General features: G+C 41.1%; 1 protein-coding gene across 1 annotated transcript; it reads right to left on the bottom strand.

The window, feature by feature from the left end:
- Positions 1–3,003: 3,003 nt before the first annotated feature.
- Positions 3,004–27,983, bottom strand: scarf2 (scavenger receptor class F, member 2). Its single transcript, XM_086076982.1, has 11 exons — positions 27,321–27,983; positions 24,606–24,664; positions 23,996–24,097; positions 22,548–23,067; positions 20,480–20,698; positions 19,225–19,353; positions 18,190–18,293; positions 16,222–16,336; positions 15,825–15,922; positions 9,438–9,593; positions 3,004–8,103 (listed from the first exon to the last, which is right to left on the bottom strand). The coding sequence occupies exons 1-11, from the start codon at positions 27,428–27,430 to the stop codon at positions 6,908–6,910; spliced, it is 2,808 nt and encodes a 935-aa protein (XP_085933108.1). The 5' UTR covers positions 27,431–27,983; the 3' UTR covers positions 3,004–6,907.

The raw sequence follows: 27,983 nt of genomic DNA on the forward strand, positions 1-27,983 counted from the left end.
ACAGCCAGAGGGAAAACACTTCCTGATTCCCTATCAGCTGACTAACACTATCCAATCAGATGCTAGCATACCATCGGTAAATGCAAGTGAATGACGGAGTGCAGAAGATTCGACACATCAACTTAGATACTTGTACAAAAAAATACCAAAATGTATGAACGTGTAAATAATAATTCTGGAAACAAGTAAATATACATTTTAACAAATTCGCAAAACGAGGCGTCTTTGTCGCTGTCCAGTGGTCGTACATCAACGCTTCAAAGAATGAATGCTTAACATCATATGGTTAATCTCTGCTAAAGCAATGACTATTTTCTTATTTGGAAACCCGACACAAAAAGTAATGGCACAAACAGTCGAGTAGTACGCTACGTGTAGTTCTCGGAAGTTTCTGAGTTTTTTTCTCGCAAATCTTTATAAAGTCGCAAATTTGCCACTTTATAAAGTGGATTTTTTTTTCTCTCCGAATATTGCCCTCGCCCTCTAAAAATATAGATATTTATACGTGGCCCTAATACGCCGTCGTACATAGTAGGTCTACCCGCACCGAAGAGAATAAAATCGTGCTACTTGAGCTAGCTTGGCTTACTTTTTATGCTATCAAAACAATGAGCTCCCGTAGCTTTGCTAACATTGTTTAGGCTAGCCAAAAAGTGCTAAACTAGCTAACTGATGTCAACTGAAAAAACCCAAAACACCTTACTTGCGTCTTGAGATGTGAGAGACCCAACAAAAATGTTTGTAATGTGTTTTAATGAAGTGTTTTCATTGTTTGCTAGCATTAAGCTAAATGGATATAAGGTCAAGCCAAATGCACATTACTTTCCACAAGCTGTTTAAAAAGAGGGAAAAAAAGGGAAAAAAACGTTTATGCTATGAAAACAATGTGTTCCCAATAGCTTTGCTAATGTTGTGAACTGAGTAACAAAAAATGCTAAATGAGTGACTTAAAATAACTGAAAAAATACACCCTAACCAATCAGATTTCAGATTTCCACAAACAATTAGAGCACATTTACATCTCTCGCAGACGCAGATAAGAGATAAAAAATGAACCTCCTCTGCTGGCTAAAGGAAATGACGGCGACGCAGGAAATGACGACACCTTTATATCTGATAGGAAGGCCTTCCAAAAGTCGGTCAACAATGAAATCATTCCTACTGGCAGAGATTGTAAAGAAGCTCTTGTGTGAATCTTAAACGTTCCTTCCACTCGCACAAGTTTGACTGAAGCCTCATCCATCATCGACTCTCCACTCCAATGAATATTTTCGAGCGCTTTCAAGTGTAACTCGACTCCGCTTTCTTTCTGCTTTGCATTGCAGAAAATATTTGTCTTTTTCCCCCTCGCTCATAAATTTCTTTCTTCCTCTCCTCGCGGGGACTCAAATGGCTGCCAGATGTGGTTCCAATCGGCTCCGGTTGCTATGGAAACACCAGGACTGGAGTAGGTTTTTCTGGGTCCGGAGCGTTTTTTTTGGGGGGGGGGCTGACTCATTGGTGGCTGCGCTGCCTGGCGCGCTCCATGTCTTGTTTGGACTGGCAGACAACATGTCACTGAGCCCCCCCGTTCCCACATGTCTAACCACAACTGTTTGACCACACTTTGCCTTGCAGCGTATAGTCGCTCCTTTGTGTGCTGTTGGGTTGCAGAGCCAAAACAATTCAAAAAGTCAAGTAGTAAAAAAAAAAAAGTTAAAAAAACTGACAGACGAGATTGATTCGGAGATAATCAAATTCAGAGCGGTGACAGAGGAAGGAAAGACTGTACATACTGTATGTGCCAGTGGTGGGTGGTCAGGGCGAGCAAGAGTTTCTCTGCTAGCCTCAATGCTAACAAAAGCAACTCAAATTCTAAATCAGTGGTGCCATGGCTGAGTTTAATTTGGTCAATAATATTTCCACATTAAATTGAATGAGAATGCCAAAAATCCATTCCAGTGCCCCAAAAAAATACTCCCCCAAAATTTCGGTGCTATGTTTTTTTCGATAAGAAAAAACAGTATTGTACTTTATAAAAACATACAAAAGTGAAATCATTTATGGAAGCATATTGCATTCACTTGAAAAAGAAATTGTAGTTTAATAGAGTAATTTATTTATTATATATTTTTTCTGTTTTTGGTGAGTAATTTATTTTCTGTTTTTCAGGACATTTTTTTTCTGTTATTCTGAATATTTTTTGAATATTTATTCGTCTCTCTTTCAAAATATTTGTTTCAGTTTTATTTTTTTATTTCAAAATGTAATTTCCCCTCTCTTTTTCAGTTTTTTTGAATATTTTTCCCGTGTTTTTCAGATTTTTGTTTGGTTTTCAGAAATATTAACACCCCCCCCCCCCCTCTGTTTTTCACATTCTGAAAACCAGGGAAAAAATTATTCTGAAACCAGGGAAAAAATTTCAGAAAAAGAGGGGAAAAATATATATATAAAAAAAAATATATATATATATATATATATACATTTTCTTTGTTTGTATGTGTATGCATTCAACCCACCTAAAAATTTCAATTAAAAGAAAAATCCAGCGCTTTGCCCGCTTTGCCTTCTGTAATTAGCGAGCACGTGACCTCTCCATCCATTCTTATGTGCATCCTCTTCCTTCCGTGTCTTCACAGCCTTGCCTATGTGCCTCTAAGCAGGACATACGCTGCGCGTGATTGCGTCCCATTACAGACTTTCCACTGTTTCCGCTGTGAAAAGAGCTCTTGTCCCTCCATTCCGGAATGATCCAAACTAACAGTCCCCTGGTTTCCTCGGCCTCTTTGAAGGGCCGCCGACGACCCCGGGACCCCGTGGCCCAGACCCACAGGAAAGGGTCACATATCAAGGATAAAAGAAAATTGGAGGTTTATTAGATTATGAGTCAATATGTACTTTCTTTTCCCACAGCACAGATGTTCGAGTTGAGTGTTGTTTGTAATAATAGCCGCCTCGAAGCTGAATGTGGGTCACGAGAAGGCCCACAATAAATGATCTGACGATTACAAACTGATTGGATAGGCGGTCGTTGAAACTGTAACACAAAATGGAGATTTGTGATCTCACAGTAGTGACATTGTTTTGCTTTTGCTTTTTATTCCAGGTAAGTAAATGAGAACACCAACTTAATGACCATACACAAATATGCTTAAAAACAAACCACAAAAGGACACTCAAAAAAAAAAAAAACAGTTTACAGCTGCTAACAGTGTTGCAGCAATTTGAGCCCTTCTGTACACAAATGCAAGCCTGTCAAAAAAACAGGCAGGGTCCAGTTGGATTGAAAAATTGCCACGTCACGGTTTGTTTTGGTCAGTGGTATCATCGTATAGTACAATCATTTCTGTAATGAGTTCATTGTATGGAAAAGGGCAAAGTGGGGCTTACACTTTCCCTGTGCAGCTGTTAATGCCATGTAATTGTACTCTGCATCATGCAGTTAAGTGTTGCACAAACAATAACATCAACAGAGAACAACGTTGTGAACTTTACAGGATGGAATTTAAAAAAAAGTTTAAAAATAATAATAATACAAAGGAGTATTAGGTCAACACTGTAAAGAAAAGGTTGAATTGTGAATCAGGTGTCGCTTTAGGAAAGCGGCGTTTATTTGCAGTCTGGACGCGGAGTGGTCAAAGTACATCAAAGGCGAAAAGGTAAGCAGAGCTGCAGTGAGTTTTGTTGGACGCAAATTGAATTTTGTGGGGAAAAAAAATGCAAAATGTTTGCCAAACAATGAAATGTGATCAAATGTGATTGTGCAAACGTTTGCATGTTCCTGAGAAAGAACTAAACACTGAAATCAACTATTTTGTTGGTTTTCATCAACGCGAATTGTTTGAACAATATCGAACAAACGTTACACGATGAATCTGTCAGGAAAGACGGCAGCGGTTAGTCTTTGCAAGGTTATTATAGTTCATGAAAACAAACTAAAATATCAAATGAAAAATGTAAAAATTATTTCATTGACGAAAGAAAATAAAGAAATGCTTATGAGAAAACAAAAACTGAAACGTTCATAAACTATAATTATGGTGAAAATGTCCATTGATTAAATTTTTGTCAATTAATATCTTACATGATTTTTTTTTTAGATTCAGTTGAAATGCATTTTGGTATTGCTGTACATCCTTCCAAATGAGAATTGTACTTTCCTTTCCTGTATTACGCTGTACTTAGTGTCTTAATTTTTTTTTGTATTTAACGAATACACCATATAATAAAAAGAAGAAGCAGCTAAAACTAATACTAAAACTAATAAAAACTAAAGTGAATTATAAAAAAAACAAAAAAAACTGAATATAAATTGAAATGAAATCAAAACTAACTACAATAAAAAAATATCCCAAACTATTACAACCCTGAGTCTCAGACCTTGAAGTTTGTGTGGCTACTTTTCCTCGTATTTCACAATTATTCTTTTCAGTGTGGCCCTCATACTCCTTCGTAACATACAACATGAAAGCCAGCTCATTGACACACACACACAAAGAAAACCACAGAAGGTCATATAAGCACAGCTTACAAAGAGAACAAAATTGAAAGTACACAAAGTATACACGTTGAAAAAGCTGCAAAAGTAACATAAGAACTTGTACCTTAAAAAGACAAACTTTCAACGTCGACATCCAACAACACCCTGAACAAAGAACCGTTTCCTCTTGAAAAACAAATCGTTCCAGTTGAAGTACCTGCGAGTCCGCCTTTTGCTTCAAAGCAACGCAAACAATGGAGACGAGCTAGCTAACAAGCTAATATTGCTTAAACTGATCCACAGTCGAGGCTCACGTCAACACGCTGCCGTCACCCCCAAAAGCAGCTTGTTTCGTCAGCATTTCATAGCAAAATCACCCTTGATTCTTTTTTAAAGATCTTTATTACAACCCGATGACACAAACAGACGCGACAAAAAAAGCTCCTTATCACATTCATTGATCTGTTTTCGGAGAGAACGGTCGTTACTTGACACATGCGTTGGTAGACAAAACATTAGGCTGAGGTTATGCTTTATTAAATGCAGCTTGCGCGAACTCCAGATGACTGTGGTTTGGAAAATGGACGCTTTAAAGTGTTTCATAAGCACGATGAAAAGTTCACGCAACCCGACGGTGGCTTCGGATTTCATCTTAAAAAAGTTGATTTCTGACCCGAGAGCAACATTCTGCTGATTTGCTGCTGCATGTCCAGACACTCACAATGGAGAAAATCTGCGGACGATTTTGTAAACTTGGAGCGTCTTCTAACTGGCTTGGACGTGTTTTCACAGTTAGGAACAAGTGAAACACTATACATAACAAGAAAGCATGCGGGGCTTTCTGTTTATAAGACATGAGCGTCTAAACGGCAAACATGACCGTAAATTCCGGACAAGTGCTCAAATCTACGTCTTCATTTCGCAAACTGCTGACCCCATCTGTAAAATATCATTTAGTTGGCTATAAAAGGTATAAAAAAAAAAAGAAGGTGCATGCTGGTTCACAGAAATGTGAGAATAGTTTGTCATCTTCGAAGGAACCAGGATGTTTAGTACCTGTGAAGTGTATTTATAAACGGAATGATCAAATGCAGAGCTGCTCGTTTGACTAATGCTGCATTCCAGAAAACGAAGTCGCACGTTTCTCAACTCCAACCAGGAAAGGCGCATCGGATCGTAACTCGAGTTGACTTTGATAAGAATCCATACATTGTATGGCGAAGAAGAATAGAAAAATGCACTTGCACTACCAGACTCCAACCAGCAGAGGCGCTGTTAGTTCAGAGCTTGTTTGCGGGCCAGTGACGAACGTGACGACAATATCTATGGGACGTCGAGTTGTCAGTCTTTTTTACAATTAGGGGTGTAACAAAGAACAATTTAAACCAGAACATCGGTTGATTTAAAAGATACGATTGCATCGTGTCGTTCCACTTAAAAAGAAGGTATAACAAGATATGTATCGAATCGTCTCTTATTGGCGGGATACATCGAGTCAAGGAAACGCCACATTTACAGGACTGAGGACGGAGCCGTACCATATGAGGCGGACATCGGGTCCGCCATTTTAGCTCATTTCCTTCACCTTTGCTTTTATTTTGTTGTATTTTAGCTTTTAGCTCCAGTGTTTCCTCACTGGGAGGGGTGGCTAGTCATCACGGAGGCTCCTTACTGTGACACCCCTGCCTAAGTCAAGAAACGCGTGGACGGTTAAAGCTACCCGGAGCTATCGTTAGCCTTCGGCTAAAAACAACGGAGAACACGAGCTTAGGGCAAACACTTTTCTGGTAATTTTGCAGGGATTCAACTGGTCGTGTGCTCGTCCACAAAGTTTGATCGAGCGCAGACATTCTTCGTAGTTGTTTGAGGGTTTAGGGAAGGGAATAAACCGGACGCGGTTATCTCTTTCTCACACAAGCCGCGACTACAGCAGGACGCCGGTTCGTCAATCAGGATAACGGTTATCACTCTTACACAAGCCGCGACGATAGCGCTGAACCATTTTTATTGATTTTTCTTGCTTTTGGATAACCACGCAACGCATCGCCGGGAGCAGCAAAACTCACGTGCCGACGCAGACATGACGTCTTGCGTCTTGATTGGTTTACTCGGTCATGCGGGCGTGGTTTATGGTAAGGTCAATTTGGACCAGGGGTCTCTGGAATGGCACCGTATCGCACCCTTTCATCTTTTATAGAAGAAATGCTAGTTGATCACAGTCGGCAGTTTAGTGTTTTTGTTGGACTTGAATGAGATGCGACCAAGTTTCCACGGGTTTCTTGAACGCAGCATTAATTGTGATTTGAAAGTGATACAGAAGACGGGATGCACGTAGATAGGAGACCGTCTGATGATCTCTGGTTTAAAACATTCTTCACTTTTGGCAGGCCCTGGTGTCAGTTTCCAACAGATCCGTCTTTAGTCTCCCGACATACAAACGTTGCACACTTACTTGACTATCTGCGGCGGCATAATCGCTGTCTTTTGCTGCGGTGTTTTGCTCTCCGGCGGATCCAAAGTAGCCTCTTTGCCTTTCTTCCTCGGAGGCTTTTTAATGGGAGTCTTCTTTGGTGTGGCATCCGCCGCCGGGTCCCCCGCCCTCGAGCCGTTCAAGTCCTGCTTTTCCGGGCTCTTGGCTTCGGGGGTCCCGTGGTCAGTGGCGACGGGCGCCACCATCTTCTGGAGGCTGCTGGAGGTGGGAAGCAGAGGCTTAGTGGATCCCTGCTGGCTCAAGCCGCCGGAGGGGGTCCGCTTGGCTTTCTGCGGAGGCGTGGGCCTCTCCCGGGTTCCCTTGGGCGTCGATAGTCCGTTGGTCTTCGTCAGGCCCGTTCCCTCGTTCCTGTTGATGCTTTGGGTTTTCTCCTTGAGCTGAGCAGCGAGGAGGGTGGCGGCCTCAGAGTTCATGTGGGGATGGATGAGCTTGGGGCTTTTTGGGGCTTCCTTGGGGGCCTCCTTCGACGTATCGGCGCTCTTCTTCTCGGGCGAAGAGCTGTGGAAGTTACTCATCTTCCTGAGGGCGTTCTGGACCACGCCGTTGATGTGCTCCATGTGACTGCCGCTGCTGTGCTCATCCCCAGACTTCTTGCCTCGCAGAGGTTTGTGTTTGCTGGGTGAGCCGTTGGTGTCGGCCTCCTGCTTCTTTTGCTGGTCTTTGTTCTTCTCACTCTTGGCTGAGACGTCACTGGAGCTGCGCTTTTTCTCTTTCGGAACGGCAAGTGATTTCATGCCACCCTGCCCTTGCTGGTCCGGCTGCGGATGGCTTCCGTGGAGCCAGGATACCTTGGGCTTGGTCGAAGGGTCTGGCGGCCGTGGCTTGGGCTTACCAGGTGACGGTGGTGGTTTTCCGTTGCGCTTGTACTCTGGGTTTGGCAGTTCACCGTCTTTGCCGCTATTTTCTTCCTCCTTGGACTGCTTGGAGAGGCGGGCAATGCGGGCGTAAAGAGTTGCAGCTGCGTACTCGGAACCGCTGGTAGAGCCTTCGCTGTCCGAGGACTTCATCGCAGGTTGATCACCGCCCTCTGGTTTCATGACACTGGTGTCCTTTAGGGAGGTGTACTCTCCTGCATCTTCGTCAGTGGGGGCAGATTCTGGTTTCTCGGTTTCCGGACTGTGGTTGTTTTTTTCCTTGCTTTCAGTCACAGATTCTGCGGCACATCAACAGGAATTTGCATTACTAATCAAACACATCGGTGATCAGATGAGAAGTTATAATAATAGTTTGTATGGGAAATGATGTGACTTGTGAGATATTTCCGAGTGGATTCAGTGACTTCATCTTGCTCCCTTGAGATGCCATCCATGTCTGATTCTGACGCTTACTTTAAAGGGTGCGTCATTTCTCAAGGGACGACACCTCATCAAACGCAAATTAAAAGCTTGATGATGGGCAGAAAAGCAATTATACTACATTTAAATGGCAATGATGTCATAGCTTTACCAGAAATTTGAAAAGTGTCCAATCAGATAGCTCCTATGGCACGCCCACAGCCACCCTTTGCACGGTATCTGGAGGATTGCGTGGTATTTTGCCTTGACAACAGAATTTGTGGCAGTGAAGCCGGTGGGTCTCGAAGGGCTGTTTTTTCACGGGCCCCCAAATCATAAAATAGCAGTTAGTCTTTAATGGCGCAAATTTTGGAGGGTGCTTATTGTTACATATAGATCGATATGGTGTTTTGACGATTATTAGTAGTCAAGGAGGCGGCTAACCGTTATTTGCAACCGATAATAATCAATAAATAGTTTTAAATGGATCTTTTATCGGCCGCCAGATTTAAAAAAAAAAAAGGCCAATACTGAATGTACCTGCTTACAATGTAAATAAATAAAGCAATGTGGCAACAACACCGAATATCAGCGCCAATAACTGGCCTATTCCTAACCCTCTACATATTGCAAAAAAAAAAAAAAAGGCGATTTTCTGAAGTAATAATGTTCTTTTTAATTTATTTTTACGTACTGTATTTGGATCTGGTAAATCCCGTTTGACGACATTCTTGACATCAACACATTCAAACAACTTTTTCTTTGCAGACACATACATGAGAGTTGGAAGAGATTTGACCCGGTAGATATCATCGGTCTTCTAATTCCCTTTATGTTGGAAAGAATCCGAAAACTTGAGCACGCTAAATCCAACAAATCCAGTACTTCCTGCATAGAAAGCGATGGAAAGTGTTTTTTTTTTTTTCTTCCGCCAAACATCAAGAAGTACACTTTGGATTTGAGCCACATGCTGACTTGACCATACTGTTTCCTGTTTAGACTCCTTTTGCTCTCAAAGTAAGACACAGATGGCACATGATGAGAGGCACGGCTCACATAATGAGATTTGCAGACGTGAGTGAGTCACAAAACCTTGTGTGTCAGCGGCATGTGTGAATGCGAGCTTCTCATGCCAACAACACATTGGGCATGTTATACATGTGTGTCAGTGCAGATGACTCATTTGTTTATCTATTCCCCCGCGATGACTCACCTTCGTGGGGCACGCAGTAAACCGGGCCCTCGTCGCCGCTCTCAAAAGAGGAGAAGGACTCCTGGGAGGACCAGGAGGAGGGCGAGGGCTGCTCGGCCACAGAGGGGGGCTCGATGAAGCTGCAGTTGAAGTTGTGCTCGGGGTCGTGGTGGGCTACTGAGAACACAAAACAAAACGCAGAAGCCCAGAGGTCAGCGAGAGGGTATCCTACCACGTTACAAGAACAACAGTCTGCTCTCCCAGCGGCTGCCGAGTGGTAGGAAACCGACTCGGGATTGGTTTTACATGTCGGTTAACAAAGCGGGTGTGATTTTCAGGATTTGGTGTTTTTTTCACTGTGATTGATGCCACATGCCATCAGTAAGTTGGCAGATGACTATGAATCAACGGCAACAGCGAGACCGAAATGTTACCGAGTGCCACCAATAACACAAAGACAACACTCTTCTAACTCTCCAAATTGTAGGCCACGACAAATAATTCATTACTCCTTTGAAGAAAATATCAATGGCAGATGTCAGTTTTATTGTTAATGTGCGTCTTTACAGTGGAATTTATAAAGCTGAACCCCTGTGAGGTCATACAATTCTGAATTTTGACCTCATTTTTTCGGGAAAGATACGCCTCTAAAGTTAAAAAAAAGGCCGTCATAAATCATGCATACATTGAGTGTTAACTTGGCATGACCACTTGGAATCAGTTTTAAAGATCTCACAAAGTCACATGGTAGATTTGTTTTCGAAATTCATTATACATGTTTGAGGCTAACTGATGAAAACTATATTGTAGTTGTAAGAGAAGTACAGTTAATCAATTTTTCACCTTTTCTCATTTTTCGTCCTCTCAGGACTTACTTGGACAACCGGCATGAGTGTATCCTTTCCCACTATATGAATAAACATCAACACGTACAGTTAGCTAGTGTGCAGTTAGCTAGTGTGCAGTTAGCTAGCTAGCGATGTTTTACCTCCAAAAATATATCTTTCCGGTATTACACAATTTACGGACCAGCTTGGTGGTTTTATTTAAATTCACAAGAGAGGAAGTGACACCACAGACAAACCCGCCGCCCCTCGGCCGACCATTTGGAGCCCCAGAGGGTTGTTAGCTTGTTAGCTAGCTAGTGGCTAGCACCTCTCATCGCGATTTTGAAGCCGAAAGTTTTTTTTTTTAATCATTCATTATAATTGATTAAATTATATTTACACAAATGTACAACTCACTCTACAATTAACAGACATCTATTTGAGTAGGGGCCGCTTTTTGAGGAAATGCGGTATTTTCTTGCTTCCTTCAAAAAACGTGACATTCTTATGTTCCTTTTTTCAAGCCTCAGGTCAACACAAGCAGGTCAAATGTGTTGTTTGCTTGTGTTGCAGGGACTTTGCGTGTACTCATTTGCGAGCTAGGCGGAACGAATGTGAGAGATTCCTTGTTCAGGGTCATCATTTGTAGCCCGTCCGCAGGAGCCGAGGAATGCCAAGCGGCTCCTCTCCGCAAGCACTGCAGTTATGTTAGTCAACAAGACAACACATGGACAATTTGCAACGTGATCGACAACTGCTGCTCTTCAAATAAGCGCACGCACGCACGCACGCACGCACGCACGCACGCACGCCCTCATGGGTCCTGAGGGGCGGATTATTCTGCAGACTGGACACCGTTGGGATCCCTGTCCACACGAAAGGGCATTACTGACACGTCGCAGCTGCGGGCTCAACCACACAGTTGCTCAGTGGGGGAAGGAAGGGGTCACTTTTACAGACTTGGAGTTAAAGCTGGAGTTTTAACATGGGGGGGGCGAGCTAACTTTTTGGGTCTAGAATCCGCTTTTCTTTCTAAACACAACTACCATGTGTATCTTTAAATGCCAAATCATTATTATATCTTTTACTGATTTATGTGATAAAATGTCTCAGTTATATCAGCGTTTTTTTTAATTGGCCCAAAGCTAAGGTAGGGATTAGTAAGTATACTTAGCTATGTTAGTTAGGAGTTGAACCAATTGGCCGACTCGTCGGCGACTACTCTGCATGGATGTTTAACTCTTGAAGTTGACTAATCACTAATCCTGTGTCTTTTTTCATCCAGTCTTAAACAAGTTGTGGAAGGACATAATGGTTAGCCTCACTCGCTTAAAATATTCCGATTGCCGCAAGTCTAAAAATGTTAACAATGAGCAAGGAATGAAGGCAGCGGCGTGAAGTGAAACTCCATTTAAGGCGCCAAATGGTGATGGGTATGGACAGACAACAACTGCGTGCTAACGACATTTTATGAATCCTAGCGGTTGCATGATATAAAACAACAACGGTTCAGCGTTAACGTTGGTGTAAAAGGCCAGAGGGATGCTATAGATTTTTGCAAATACAATAAAAGCACAAGCGAAATAGAGTGAAACTGTTTTCAATTTTTTTTGGTAGCCTGGAAGGTGAGTAGTTTATTTTTAAATGATTTCTGCATTTCTCTCTATAATAGCCCATTAGATATGCGTCTGTAGGGGAAACTGGTCCATAGCGCAAAAAAAAGAAAAAAATGCCAGGGATTATGGTCTTGTGCTGAAAATATGACAGCGGCATCATCGATGAATTGACTTCGACTTAATTTTCATCACATTATAGTCGATTACAAAAAAGCTGTAGGCGTTGTAGGTATGTTTTTTTTTTTTTTTAATGACGCAACATCATTTATTGAAAGTTATGTTGTGGATGCCTCAGCTACATTCGTGCACCCCAGTTGGAGATTTCAAGGCTTTATTTATCCCGGGTTTAGAATATAAATATTTCTGACTTTTTTTTTCCCCAACAGCATCACAACTCCGGTCCAACCCGAGCATCGTCTCTTAAGAGGGAGCAGGTCTTAAGGGTGTGAGAATGTTTTTCGCCTGATTTTATTGGGCAATTAAAGGGCCGAATGCGAAAAGGAATGTTGCTACAAACGCACGCATCTGCAATCCCGGTCAAGTGTCCTGGGATTAATCCAGCTGCGGAAAAAAAACCAAAAAAACAAAAACGGGTGGTTCTCCATTCAAGCACTCACCCGCGAGGAAACATTTGGACGCAGAAGGACGCGAGGAATGCTCCGCAGACGTGAAATTGGAGGGCGTGGGGTAAATACGCTTCCAGCGGAATGCCAAAGAGCACACATCTATAGGGATGCCAGAAGGGGGGGCTCGGTGACACACTGTAGCGTCGCCACTCGTCCCCTCCCTATTCCGTTTTCATTCTACATTGCCACATCTGTTGCCAGTGGCCCTGGCGGGGATAAATCACAGCTCTGACACGGGCTGGGGTAAATTTGACCACTTCCTGTTTCCAGCCCCGTCGGGCCCCCTCTGGAATGTGTGTGTGTGTGTGTGTGTGTGTGTGTGCAGGACTGCGTAGCCTCAGTCAAGAGTTTCTAAATGCTGGCAGCCACGCTTCTGTGGCCCAAAATTATGCATAGGACGAACCAGGAAGTACAATAAAGTCTTACATACAACCATAATCTTTGCATTTGGAAGCATTTATGGAGGCTGTGCATTTTTCTCTTTAATTGCACCGTAAACGCTACATCGTATTTTTTTTTTTTCTGTCGAAAACAGACTACTCCTTATTCCTGACTTATATGGCGGAGACACGCTCGTCTAAAAACAAGCGTTTTGATATCCAACACAGTGATGACAAAGACATGCCTGTCTCGGCGCAGAACAAGGTCACAATGGAGTCAGACTGCAGCTTAAATAATCAGCTGGATCACTTGAGAAGCACATGCTGCTCAGACGGGGAAAAGAAACCAGGTCATCGTCTTTTAACTCTTTCGTCACTCACTCGGAGGTTTCGCGCTATCGAATGTAGGCCGCAGTCAGGGACGCGCTGCATCTCCACTTTCGGGCTGACGGATCGACGAGTTGCGAACGGGCAAATGCCGTTATTTATCGTGTCAAACTTGCATAGCTAAAGTTTTTGTATTCATTTGTATATAGTTCAAACAAGACCAAATAGGTTTAGGTTAGGACGCTAAATGCTGCTGAGGTCATGCAGTCTGGAATTTGGCCAATATTTTGTGGAAAAATGCGTTTACTGCCAGCCCCCCAGCTAACATAGAGAGTTGACATCTTTAGCCATCAATGGCAAAAGCGAAGCATGGTCTTAAGTCTAAATCTGCACAGGGGCAAATTAGACCAAGTTTTAATAATAAATGTTTTATTGTGTTTGTTCGGCCATTCTGTGGAGACGACCGTTGCAATGATGCCATCGTGACTCAAAAACAGTCACTATAAATTCCGGTATCTGCACCTTTATCCAAATTCAGATATATATTTTTCCTTAGTCCTACTGTCCTAATTGACAAAATAAGAGTTGTTGAGTATGGTGAGTTTTGACTAAAATAAAATTTAAAAAAATCATTTCATTAACGAAATAAAATAAAAATGAAAATGCTTTTTAAAGAACGAAAACTAACTGAAAATACATTTTCTGTTTACAAACTATCTAAAACTAACTATAATTATATAAAAATTACCTTTTTTTTTAGCTTTTGGTAATTAATACATGAGCATACATGGGTATGATTTATTTAGTATATTTATTTTGATATTATGTCACATAGAAGTGAAATAGGAGGTGTTTATTATATATATATATATATATATATATATATATATATATATATGTGTGTGTGTATATATTAATACTCTTTTTTAAAAACAAAAACTAATACTGAAACTAACTACAACTAAACTAAAATTAAACGTTTTTTTTTTAAATAACTAAAACTAATAAAAACTAACAGAAACACCCTGAAAACGAATTAAAATTAACTAAATTTAAAACTCAAAACTCAAAACGAATTAAAAACGAACTAATATGAAAATTCCAAAACAATAATAACCCTGCTTTTGACTAAGGACATGAGAATAACAAATCAACGACTACTACGAAGCCCATTCACTGAGATACGACGGTAAACTAAACTTGCCTCTGGCACAACAGCTCGACTAAATGCTCAACTACTCATTAGAGTTGAACAGATCAGCGTCTTTTCACAATATACGAGAACGAGGTCGGAGACGGATCCGTCGCAGACCACGAGACCTCCACATGGACCTGAAGAGTCCACGCGAACACTGAAGCCTTTGATGACTCGTTTGTCAGCACCAGCGCCAGCGGGCCTCAACCGTTGCGCGACAACCGCCGGCCTTCTTTTAATAACACACGCTCCACCTCAGCTCGAGAAAGCCTTCGCTCGGTGAAATACAGATGCGGAGTACAGAAACCGGGAGGGGGGGGGGGGGGGGGGCTGGAATAAAACGAACATATACCCGTTGGAGGGCGCCAAGAACAATAAGGGTGCATTCCTTTCAAATGAAAGTCCATATTTGTCTGGCAGTTAGCACACTTCTCAATCATCATCAGCTAAGACACAAACTAAGGTAGCAAAGAGCACCATTGTACGTAGCGGCTATGCTAAACACATGTGACCCTCTATCATTGACTACAGTACAGTTGAAAATGTGAATTTCAAATCAAACAATCCCTGGATAATAGAACATTTAACTTAAAAGCGCCGTTCGCCGTGACGTCACCATAGACGTCAGTTTATTGCTCAACATATAAATTGAAATCTCAGTTTAACGGGCATCAGAGGATTAACTCAGAGTGTGTGTTTGGCTTTTTATTTGACTTTTTTTCTCCCCCCCTAAATAAAAAAAAATACACCTGAGGTTGTTTGGCAGTAAGACTCTCGTTATATCCCATAATTGCTAAAACGTTTAATATGGGTGTAAGGAAAACCGATTAAAAAAAAAATGCTTTTGACTTAAAAGATGTGTTTGCATCGAATTTAAAAGATGACTTGATACGATCAAACCTTGTACCTCCAAAATGGCCACTTATCAGGAGAACCCAAAAAACGACATGTTTGTTCAACCATTAAAATGGCACTAAAGAGAGCAAGTCCTTTTTTAACATTTTAGATTGGTCAATCATTTGAAAAAAAAAAAAAAAAAAAACACCCACACGTGTAAATTGACCAAAAGTATCGATTTTTGAAAAAATCTTACTGCAAAATTTACCAAATTGTGACTTATGAGGTTTCGGCCCGACGTCAGCGTTGTATCATCACCGGTAGCTTTACCCTGAACTGCTACCACTTAAAGTTCCCCTCTGGGATATATAAGGCGGGTTAGAAGAATTTTTAAAATCTTAACTTGTAGGTCAACCAGCATCTCACTTCATTTAAAACTCTGTTTCCATTGAAGTCTTCACTTTTGAACAAAGTAAAATGATCCAAAAGATGTGATTTTTAGCACAGTAGTTGCAAAAAAAAGAAAAAAGAAAAAAAAAGACAGACAGACAGCGTCTGGCGGCTCAGTGTGGGATATGAAAGAAAGTTTTTGGGGCTTACCGACTACTTTTGGCAGTTTCTGCCTCCTCAGTGGAATACGGGGAAGTTTAGTGCTGATTCGGCTAAATCGTCCACACAGGATCCGCTTGGCTTTTTTGCTGTTGGAAGAGTGGTCTGGGTTAGATCTGAGGTAGGATGACAGCATGGAAATCGAAATGAATCATTTAAAAGAGGCTTTATTAGACTTGGCCCCGGCGTTGACGCTTGCTCATATTGCTCCCGACGCAGCATTATCAACATGTAAAACACTTGGTTTGCATTTTACATGTATTTACCCCCTAATAAGCTACTACCTGGTGAGACAAGAACAATCCCACATGCATTAAAAAAAAATATTTTTTTTGTTGTTGTTGTTACTGTTTTCAGGCTAGCGGGACACAAACTTCGCGCCACTCACTTGTGGTCGTCTTTGTGTCGACAGAGGCAGCAGCAGCACAGCAGGGAGAGCAGGACGATCAGCAAAAAGGAGACCAGCGTCCCGGCCGCGATCACGCCCATCCGCTGGTTAGGCTCTGCAAAAACAGGAGACGCAAGGAGTTCTGGATGGTGCGGTACAGAAAAATAAGAGTCGCCCCAGATTAAAAACCATACCACGAAAACACACTACCCGTGCCTCGCACCGTTGACTTTGGGCCAGAGGATACTCCGGCTTCCTCCAACGTCCCCAACACATACGTTAGATCCACTAAAGGCCCCAAATTCAGATGTGACCCCTCCGAGTTAGTTTGGTATGAAGATGCAGTCTATCATACACCGGAGAGCCTCTGTAATTCGAGGTCGGTCTCAAGGCTGCCATTAATTGCAAAAATGCTTGAAAAAAAACGATGTTGCTTTTTCAGTCAGGATTACTACGAGGAAGGCCCTGAGGCGAAAGTGACTAATGATCTTCTCCTAGCTAAGGATTCTGACACCTCATCAATATTATGATTTCTTGATCTTTGCGATGACTTTGACAACGCCTTGTACCGTGTAACCCATGCCAATGCGACTTCTGAGCTTTATAATATTACTTGTGGAGTCCCGCAGGGATTGGTACTTGGCCCTCTAATGGTTTAGCATCTACATGCTTCCGCTTGGTGATATTGTACGTAAATCTAACATGGCGGCCTGTGACGTGACTTCAACACGGGCTGCCTCCTCCATACCGAACGTGTCATCATTTCACAAACTTGCCAATTTTAATGGCACAAATATTCAAGTTTCTTTCTCATAAATTTGACCCTTTATGATATTGCAAATACTCAAGTTTTTTTGTCTCGTAAATTTGTGAGTTTTTTTCTCTCGCAAATTTGCCATTTTATGATGTTGCAAACATTCAAGTTTATTTCTCATAAATTTTAATGTTTATTTCTCGTAAATGTGTGATTTTTTCTCTCATAAATTTGCCACTTTATAATATTGCTAACATTCAAGTTTTTTTTCGTTAATTTGTGAGTATTTTTCTCATAAATTTGCCACTTTGTTATTACTGAGTATATATATATATATTATTTTTTTTTTATTATTATTATTTTTTTTATATATATTTATTTTTTTATTTTTTTATTTATACGTGGCTCTTGTGTATATGCTAGTGACACAGATCATAATTCATGCGTTTGCTATGTCTAGCCTTGACTATTGCTCTCCGGTCGAGAAAAGTTCGATCGACTGTTGATTAATTGTGCAACACGCTTCCCTCAGCACATTCAAATAGTACTTGACAGACAGCATTTGCAGGGCCACGGTAATGGCGGAGTTGACATTCTGCTAGCAAGTAGAAGCCAGTGTAGATTGAGATCAAGTTCCACATTGCAGCTTGAACAGGTAACTTGCGCTGTCCCTTGGGCCTTTATCTGTCTCATAAAAACAAGATGAATTGTTGTGGCGTGTGGTCACTGATGCTCATTCACAGTCGGGTAATAAAGGACAGGAAGAGGCTTGAGGGCATCGCAAGGTCTGAGTTGATCAACGCGAGCCGGCTGCCGGGACACTTGAACCTTTTTCAGCAATGTCCTCTCTGGCCGCTGCCAGCATGACTAATTGCAAAACAGCCCACTCATCGTTCTTCTTTTCCTCTTCCCCGTTTTCTCCCGTCCCCTTCCTTCCTATCGCTCTGACTGGACGGGAAGGGCGCCAAGAAAACGCAGCGCATCGGGACACCCGTCTGGAAAAGCTATCAAGGCCTTTGCTGCGTAAAGTCTCCCTTTACACACACACAAGGCTGCACAAGTTGTTTGTTGGTACTGTGTGTACAGCCAACAGTTCGTCACTTAAGAGCCAGCGAGATCGAGAGTTTTGGACAGCCCGAGAAAATGTGCCGGGTCTCAATCGCAAAAACACGCGCTCCCCATTTTGAGGTCGGAAACAAATCCTATTTTCTTACGAAGATAGCAGGCGCCGGACACGGGGTCGCAGTTCTTGTCGTGGCAGGAGCAGGTTTGGTTGCAGTTCACTCCATATTGTCCGGGTTGACAGCTCATATTGCAGCTGGTGGAGGAGGGAACACGAGCTTGGGTTAAGATTCACTTTTCAGACACAAGATCACATTCAAAGCAATTTGTAATCACATCAGCGAGGGAAAATGAAAAAGCTTTGGCAGACTGGGCGGAATTCATTTGAATGCATGTAGCTTCACGGAACATGAAAACACAGCAGGGTGAGAACCGGAACGTTTTCTTTGTTCTTTTTTTTTAATCTTAATGCTACATTTCCAACATTTTAACTGCAGGTTTGTATCTATATGATTGTATTTTATTTTCTGTCAGAAAAACAAACTCCTTGCAAAAAGCAGTGCCCCACATTGTTTTTCCTTCTTCCCATTATGTCTTTAACAATTAATACAGAATAGTGATTTAATTACAAAATAAACACGTTAGGATTGTCTTATAATGTTCAATTGTAATTCCTGGAATTATATCAAGCCTTGTGCATATGTACAATCAGCATATGCAAAATGAGTTTTGTACACATTTTTGTTACTGAAAAAATTATAATCACATTGATTGAAATATTATGAGATAAAAAAAAAAATTTGTTGAAATTTTTTTTATTTCAAAAACTTAAGCAAGACCTCTGTCAAAATGACTCCTTTTTCTGAGAAGAAAAAAAAAAGAACCACAGGATTTGTTAGTGAGCAGGACTACACATACAAAAAAAAGTTTCTGACACTTTTGTATAATTAAACATGCCTCTGGGTCATTTTGACCCAGATACATCTTTTCCCTTCCCAAGAAATTTGAATTACACTCATTTATGATGAGTAAATGTGACTCGGGTCAAAGTGACCCAGGGACATTATTGCTGTTCCTCTCAACCTCGTCAAAATGCATTTTCCATCCAATGCCCATTCCTATGAGATTGAACTGGTTATTGACTCCGTGTGATTGGATAGATGCTTGAGAATTCTCTCAAACCTTACTAGGTTCCGTAGAATCCCGGGTCACACAGGCACTCTCCGGTGACGATGTGGCAGTTTCCATTGAAGCAGTGACTACAGTTGTTCTCACAATTCTCACCGTACGTGCCGTTGGGGCAGCGCACCTCGCACCTACCACACAAAAAGAAGAACGCAACCATGCCGGTCATTATTGAGCTCAGCAGCGTGAGTCGCGACGCGTTATTGCAGTCTGTGCATTAATGCAGCTACGAGTTAAAAATCACGACACGGTGTGTTTAAAAGGTAGTGGAAGGTACTACAGCAGATTCTTCAGGTCTCTGGATAATTTATCATTCATTTAAGGACAGAAGTACTTTGTACGGCTAACTTGGTCCAAAAAAAATCAATGACAATAACACAATGGATTGACAACTTTCGCGAAGCTATGGGATCGTTTTGATAGCGTAAAGTAGCTAGCTTGCAAGTTAGCGTTTAACAACACGTTGCATTTAATGTGATTTTTTTTTATGCTTCTCAAGTTGAACACTGTTTAAGTCTGGATGTAAAAATGGTAAAAATTACAAGTAAGTTGCACTTTTTCAGTTCGCTAATTTACCTTTATTTCAGTTGACAACTTGCGTGAAGCTATGGGATCGTGTTGATAGCATTAAGTACCTAGCATGCAAGTTAGCTAGCTCGCTTTTAATAACATGCTACATGTAATGTGATTTTTGTTTTCTTCTTCTCAAATTGAGCACCATCTTAGTTTGGGGGTAAACAATTTTGTTTGCAGAATTTTTTTTTTGTTTAAAAAAATATATATATTCCAATTACAAGTACATTTCAGACGTTTTAACTTTTACTCAAGTACAAGTGTTGAATCAGCACTTCTGGTGGGGGGGGGGGGGGGGGTGGGCAACCAAAACATCTCTCTCCAGCCCTATTTCAGAGGCTCTTCAGAGGTGGAAGGACAACAGGCAGCTAAAAAGATAAATTCCTGCTCGACAGATAATCATCACCTCTTTCTTTGTGATTTTTTATTGATTGTACAATCCCCAAAATAAAACTTTAAACCAATAATATTTAGGGGGACTTTTTCATGACCGGCATAAATTCTGTGCGGCACATGGCATATTTCTGCATGGAGGCAGGTTAGACCTGATGTTGGTAATTTCGCAGGCAGGGGAATCCACGGCGCCGTGGGAGTGATCACAGCTGACTTTTGGGTTTAAAACGGCAAACTTTAACCACAAAAATGACACGTTTCCGAGAACATGAAGAGACAAGGTTTCCCTACCTGTCCCCAATCCAGCCGGGGTTACAGTGCGAGCACTTGCCCAGAATGTGGTCACAGTGATGGCCGTCCTTACAGGTGGGACACACTTCCTGGCAGTTTTCGCCGAAGAAGCCCTTGGCGCACAGCTGGTCGCACCGCGTCCCGTTCCAGCCTCTTTCGCACGTGACGCAGCGTCCCTCCGTCACCTTACACGGCTGCTGGCCTTTGCAGTGGCCGCACCTGTGGCACAATTCTTCCAATTGATTCCTCCTCAGTGAAGTCGTTACAATGATGTAAGGGGCCACAAGGTTGATTTAAAACGGCGTTGCCCTGATGATCGTTTAATGGGCCGGATAACAATGAATTGTAACTTTACTCTTTCGGGTTTATAGCGTCTGAACGGCACGAGGTGCGCAGTCCATGAAAGGTAAATCACTTAAGGCTTAAATGGCTTTTACGTCTCGGCTTAATGGTTACGGGATAATGTGAACACCAATTCCCAAATCTTTACGGCGGCTCCATTAAGTCTGTTTTAGGGGTTATCAGCTGCAGCGTATATCATCACATCTTGTTGAAACTATAAAAGCGCAAGCAATCATGCAACACATAAGGTAAGTGAACGTTTTAGCAATCGTAAAACAGCGCGTTGCGCTTGATTTCGCCTCTTGGCTGTTGCCACCATCTGTTTAACTGCATTTGGACTACAATATATATTTGAAATGACATGTCTATTTTCAGATTGTTCTTTTCATTACTTAAGTCGGTATAATGCTTTACCTTCCGACTTCTCTGTATTTGTACTGCAACCTGTTTTTAGATATGTAATTTTTTTATTTTTACATTGCTCTTTTTATGACTACCTTCTGGCATACATGCTATTTAGCTGATGCTTTTTCGAACATCGAAAACTTTTATCATTGCTGCTGCCACTGTGCACTCAACTGTAATTGGATGACTATTTTTAAATAATAAATTATAAACAATTTTACACTGCTATAGAGCCGAGTTTTATGTAGTGTATAATTTAGGCATCTTGTAAAGGCTCTTAGCGAGGAGAGTACCAAATGTATCTTTACTGCCTACATGGTGCACTTAACTGAACATTTTTGTCCATTTTTATTGCTATGGCCTAGTTTTTTTTTTTTATGTTGTTAAACATGATACACCTCAGAATAAAGGAAAGTTGGGTTAGTATGAATAATTGTGACTGCCGCTTTACTCTAAGTCTATTTACATGCACACGCACACACACACACACACACACACACACACACACACACACACACACACACACACACACACACACACACACACACACACACACACACACACACACACACACACACACACACATATGTATATATATATATATATATATTTACATACATATATTTACATAGCAAACGCATGAATTATGATCTCTGTGTCACTAGCATATACACAAGGGCCACACACACATATATATATATATATATATATATATATATATATAAATATATATATATATATATATATAAATATATATATATATATACATATAAATATATATATATATATATATATATATATATATAAATATATATATATATATACATATAAATATATATATATATATATATATATATATATATATATATATATATAAATATATATAAAAATAATATATATATATATATATATATATATATATATATATATTAATAATTAAAATTATTTTTTTTAAAAGACGGACTGAAGAATAACATTTGGAAACGGAAGGGTGCCCAGGGACATGAATGACGGACCAGCACAATTTTCAAAAATGGCCACCTCTGTATACTATATACACATATATCTCACTGGCATTGGGCGTAATTCTCATACTTTCAAAATCATAATTTTTCAGGAGAAAAAAAAAGGCATGTTTGTAAAAATAACACCCATTGGTGTAGACTGACCAACAGTAGAGATTTGTGAGAAAATATTAAATGTACCAAATTGTGACGTCGATGTATCATGCTATCTTTGATTTATGTGTATGTGATATATCCTATAGAGGAACAAAGCCTTCCATTCCAATAAGGGCATTCTGACGCCCATCGTTCCTTACTTGTTCTTGCAGTTCTGCCCATAGAAACCAGCAGGACACGGCTCTCTGCAAAACTTGCCGCGGTAGCCCGGCGTGCAGGTACACGAGCCGTCCGCCAGGTTGCACTTGCCGTGGACGCACTGGCAGTAGCGGTCGCACCTGGGGCCCCACATCCTTTCTCGGCACTGGCAGCGCTGCGTGAACTGGTCGCACGGCGAGTTGTTGCAATTGCACTGGATGGCGCAGTTCCGCCCCGTCCAGCCGGGGCTGCACAGGCAGCGTCCCGTCATCGGGTCGCACATGGAGTTGACGCTGCAGTAGCAGTTGTTGTTGCACTGGGGGCCCCAGACGCCCGGGTGGCACGTGCAGAAGCCTGTGTCCTGGTCGCATTTGCCCTTTTGGCACATGCACGAGTTCTCGCAGTTGGGGCCCCAGCGGTTGTGGTTGCATGTGCACTTGCCGGTTAAGTCATCACATTGGCCGTTCGGGTGACAGCTACATTTACCCTTGCAGTCTGGACCCCAAAACTGGGCGGGACACTCTGTTTAGTGACATAAGAGAGACACAGTCAAATTCTGGGCAAAAGAAGAATCTGTGAAATGATCCCTTTTGAAATCTGTGGAAATGCAATCAGTCCAAGCCCAAGTTTTTACCATGTAAAAAAACAACAACAACGTTAATATTGTATTTTATGAAAACATATAGTATAATTCATTGCTTGTTTAACCAGGTAAGATAACTGAATACAGGTTCTCATTTCCAGGGTTCAATATCTTTCTCAAGGGCACTTTGACTGTGAACAATCGGACTCGAACCGGCAACCCTTTTGGTCACTGGATGACTCGCTCTGCTAACCGAGCCTACAACCGCCACTTTACACCGAATGTAAGAGGTAAACAGTTTATGCTTTGGAGGCTTCAATTCAATGGACATTGTGCTTCTCCTTCTGGTGTGCGTGCCTTGGCCACATGGGGGCGGTATAAATCATCCAGAGAGACATATACAAAGAAGAGTTTCACAACTGACTCGGTAAGATGCAGCAATACAAGGATGCATATTCCTGTGAGTATTATTTTGTCAGCCAACCTTAAGGTTGTAAAACTGCGGCATCAGCGCTATTTGTTAGCCTGTCTATGCTGTTTTTCACTTTTTGTTAGCATTAAGCTAAACCGACGTTCTTAATGCCAAGCTACGTGGTTGTTTTAAATACACAATTCTCTTTGTTTTATACTTATTTTGACAATACATTTACTCTGGGTGAGGCAATTAACAGATCAAAGCCTCTTTTTAAGAGTTGATTGCATCACTGTATTAGGTAAGTAAATAAGTAGCTAACTAACTAGCTCGTCATGTTGATTGGCTTCAGTGAAAAAATTTAATCAAAAGCTAGTTGTAGCTTAAGACTTTTGCACAGTACAGAATTTAAAAACAACAACAACATGTTTACAAGGTCGCGCATTGCGCCTTACTTGTGTCACAGCTGGCTCCAAAGTATCCATGGCGACAGCGGCATTCGTTCGGCCTGACGCACACCTCGTTTTCCTTGCAGGTGAAGTTGCCTTCACAGAGAGCTTTGGGGAAACGACAAGTGGCTGCATTATTCATCAGTTCTGCATCGTATGATTGGCAGAGGTGTCCAAAAGTCATTTGCAGCATGTTGGACGTTTTTGTTGGCTCGCCACATATTTCAATAACAAAACCAGGAGCCGCCATGCTGGGATGTTTTGGCATAAGAAAGTTGCTAGAAGTATCATTCATTTTTCCAGTGGCGTGTGGAGACAACGGTTAGGTCTCATTTGATATACTTGTCCTTTAAAAAAAATAAAAATATCAAATTTGGCAAAGCCGTCAACAACACTCTTCTCTTTCGAAGACATTCATTTCCCACTTTACAGGTACTTTAAATATGTTTAACTGCTTTGCCCTGGATGAAAACATTGTTGATTGCGTTAAATAAATGCAAACGTTATAGTACGTTGCATAAACAAAAAATGTCTGTATGTGGCCCTCAGCAGGAAAAAAAAAAAAACCCTGTCCACCCCTGACATGAATGAATGAATTGCGCTGTGTGCTACGTACGTGTGAGGCACTCATCCCCTAGCTTAGCCCATCCGCTGCAGCACACCAACCCCGGAGATCTGAAAAAGATTTCCCAAAGTGTAAATAAGAGAGGGAGGGGGGCTAATGAGGCACCTGTTGTGAAACATGCAGACGTTTCAAAGTTGCTGCAACCACACCCAAGTCTGTTGGTCACATCTGGGGAGATCAAACACTTCAAGGCATTATCACTGGGGTGCACATGCTGAGCACATGGTGGCTTAATTATATGAATCATGCACTCGGAAAACAGTTGGGTAAAAAAATAACCCAATATGGGTCAAAAAGGAAGCGACCACACATTTTTCGGTTATTTATTTAACCCAAAAAGTTGGCTTAAATGATTTTTAAAACACTTTTTGGTTCGAAATACAGTTGGGTCAAAAATAACCTAATATGGGTCAAAAAGGGAGCAACTAGAACTTTTTGGGTTAGTTTCCAAAAAGTTGGTATAAATTATCTTTAAAATACTTTTGGTTCGAAAAACAGTTGAGTCAAAAATAACCCAATATGTGTCAAAAAGGGAGCAACTAGAACTTTTTGGGTTAGTTTCCAAAAAGTTGGCTTAAATGATTTTTAAAACACTCCTTGGTATGAAAAACAGTTGAGAAAAAATAACCCAATATGCGTCAAAAAGGGAGCGACTAGAACTTTGTTGGGTATTTATTTAACCCAAAAAGTTAGCTTGAATGACTTTTAAAACACTTTTGTTTAGAAAAACCTAATATGGGTCAGAAAGGGAGTGACCAGAAAATGTTGGGTTATTCATTTATAACTATATATTATTATTATTTTTTAACTTTTTGGTTAATTTAACCAAAAAGGTTCACGCTTAAAAATGCTAGATCAAAATTTGGACCTTCCCCGAACTTGGGTCAATTTGACCCAACTTTTGGTTGTTTTGTACTAAATACCCCAATTTTGGGGTTGTTTTATCCGACAAAATTGGTTGCTTTGTATAAAAACGAAAGTTGGGTCAAATTGACGCAAGTTAGCGGGCTGGTCCAAATTTTTAACCAAATTGGGTTGTTTTTGACCCAGCAGTTTTAAGAGTGTTGGGTCAAATGAATAACCCACAAAACAGCCTAATTAATTGGCTGTTTTGTGCAAACCCCCTTCTTCTTTTTTTTTTGTGGGTTAAATAAATAACCCAAAAAGTTGTGTTGTGTCATATTGGGTTTTTTTTTTTTACCCCACTGCCCCACCAATACAGCTCGTTCAAACGCCCTCACAACTGGAGTTCTCTCTACGTTTATCAGCCTTTCTGGGCCTTTTGGAGGGAAAACAGTGAAGGAGTCTAAATATATAACAGTTTGCTGCCTTTTTTTTTTTTTGGGCTCTGTCAGGAAAGGACAAATTTGTCTCCTCTTCCTCCCACGACCGTGACCTTTGCGGGGCCTCTGCAACACATCATCTGCCCCCAAAGTGTTTGAGGAAGGCTGCTCGCTTCAGAGTCAGCGTGTAGGGAGTGACGCTGTTTTTTTTAATCCTGACAAATTGGCGTGTGGTAAAGATCAACCTCTGCATGCTTTCCTTTCCTTTCAATGAAGGAGGAGTTTTTGGAACGATGCACTTCCAACTTTATTATGCATGATGCTGGATTCATCTTATTTTGTGCGACTGCACCACTCAAATTTATGACAAGCTACTGCCAGTGTGTACAGAGTCGACCCTTGTTGACCTTTTAATACAATGCCGATCCCTGTCAGCAATCATGGAGAACGATTGTGTGTTCACAAGCGTTGCTGCAGCACAAAAATAGTACTTGGGAGTGACTTTGACCATTTTCAAAAGACCACAAGTATTTTTAAGAACTTATATTTTTGTAAGCTTTTCAGCCTTTCATCCAGTAACTTCCTTTAAAGGTCACTACAAATTGTCTTTTCGGTAACTTGGGCCCACAACTTCTGCATATTAATTTATTTTTTGCCCTTTTCTCTTCGCTAGCCATTATGAATGCTGTTTATCGATTTGTTCTTCAGTTCACAGGATTACGCTTTGCTAATTATGTGTAGAGGGGTATCTCCTGTACTGAACAAGATTTAAATAGATTTTTGGTGAAGATCCAAATTAAAATGTAAATACAGGAGATTTGCGGTTACAGTCAGCTTGCATGGATGATGATGTGAGTTTTTTTTCTGGCCTGAATTGAAATGACAATTTGTTAATATAAAACTTAAACAAAACATAAAAATTAGTTATTCGGTCTGCGTTCAAATTTCAACTCTATCCATAGCGAGCTAGCTTATCCATCTATCTATTTCACAACAGCGCCCCCTGTGGTGCAATGCAAACACTGCTACACACAGATGTACACATCTGTAACGCCGCTGTAACCAAATGGACTCCTCCTCCTGCTGCAGCGATCAACTGGACTGTGGAAAAACTGCTCGAATCGAAATAAAGCTGTTTGAATGAAATATAACAATTAGCGGAATTTTAAACGAGCGAATGTTTCAACTCACACTCACGCTCGTGTTGGAGTTTAAGAAAATTAAATGAGCCATAATGTGCAGGGGAGGCCATATAGGTCACAAAGTATATATGCTCAGATTTAAATTATTGTGGAAGTGTGATTTATCCGACGTCATTGTAACTGACAGGGTATTTGAACAGTGAAATAGTGCGCAGAAAATGGAAAGAAACGTCCAAAAGAAGCATTAAAATTACGCAAAAAAGTTGATACGATGCTCTTACCCAGCTGCTTTGCAAACATTCCTGCCTTTGGGACGCAGTTTTTGGCTCTTAGCGAAGTTTAAAAGGAGACAAACCACCGACACAAAAGCAAAAAAGTTCTTCACTTCCATCGTACAAGCAGCAGCATCCTTTCCTTTTTTTATTCCACACAAAAACTTTGGTTTTGCGCACTTAATCCAAATCTTTCTCCAGATGAACCGTTCAAAAGTCCTACAACATCCACTACAAGTCCAAGCTCGGAAGAATCAAAAAGGGAACTGTTCCTCATAAAAGTCGTCCTCGCATGCTGGACCGTTACTTCCATGAAATGATCTTCTAAAAAAAAGAGGGCAGCGTGCAAGACTGCTGGTTCCGGACTCGTTTTGAGGACAGAAAAACAAAACAACAAAAAAAAAACTTCCCTTACGATTAAAAGTCAAATGAAGCAGAAAAAGTAGAAGGTCCCGCTTCAGCTGTCCCTCTCTGAGGAGAACTACTTCACTTTTGTCCTCTCTTGCGCTCTCAGGAGTGGCAGGAGGGAAATTCCTGATTTGTTACTCGTCTTTGGCGTGCGCCACCAAATTTACATAGCGCGCGCGCCACGAGCACTGCCCTGCAACTTATGGAAGCAAAACGGCAACATGTGACTCTTCAATTATACAACGAAAGCTCGTGTATGTTATG

The sequence above is a fragment of the Leptonotus elevatus genome, chromosome 5, assembly GCF_054856555.1.
Source record: "Leptonotus elevatus isolate MCC_2025b chromosome 5, RoL_Lele_1.0, whole genome shotgun sequence".
Taxonomy (NCBI): domain Eukaryota; kingdom Metazoa; phylum Chordata; class Actinopteri; order Syngnathiformes; family Syngnathidae; genus Leptonotus; species Leptonotus elevatus.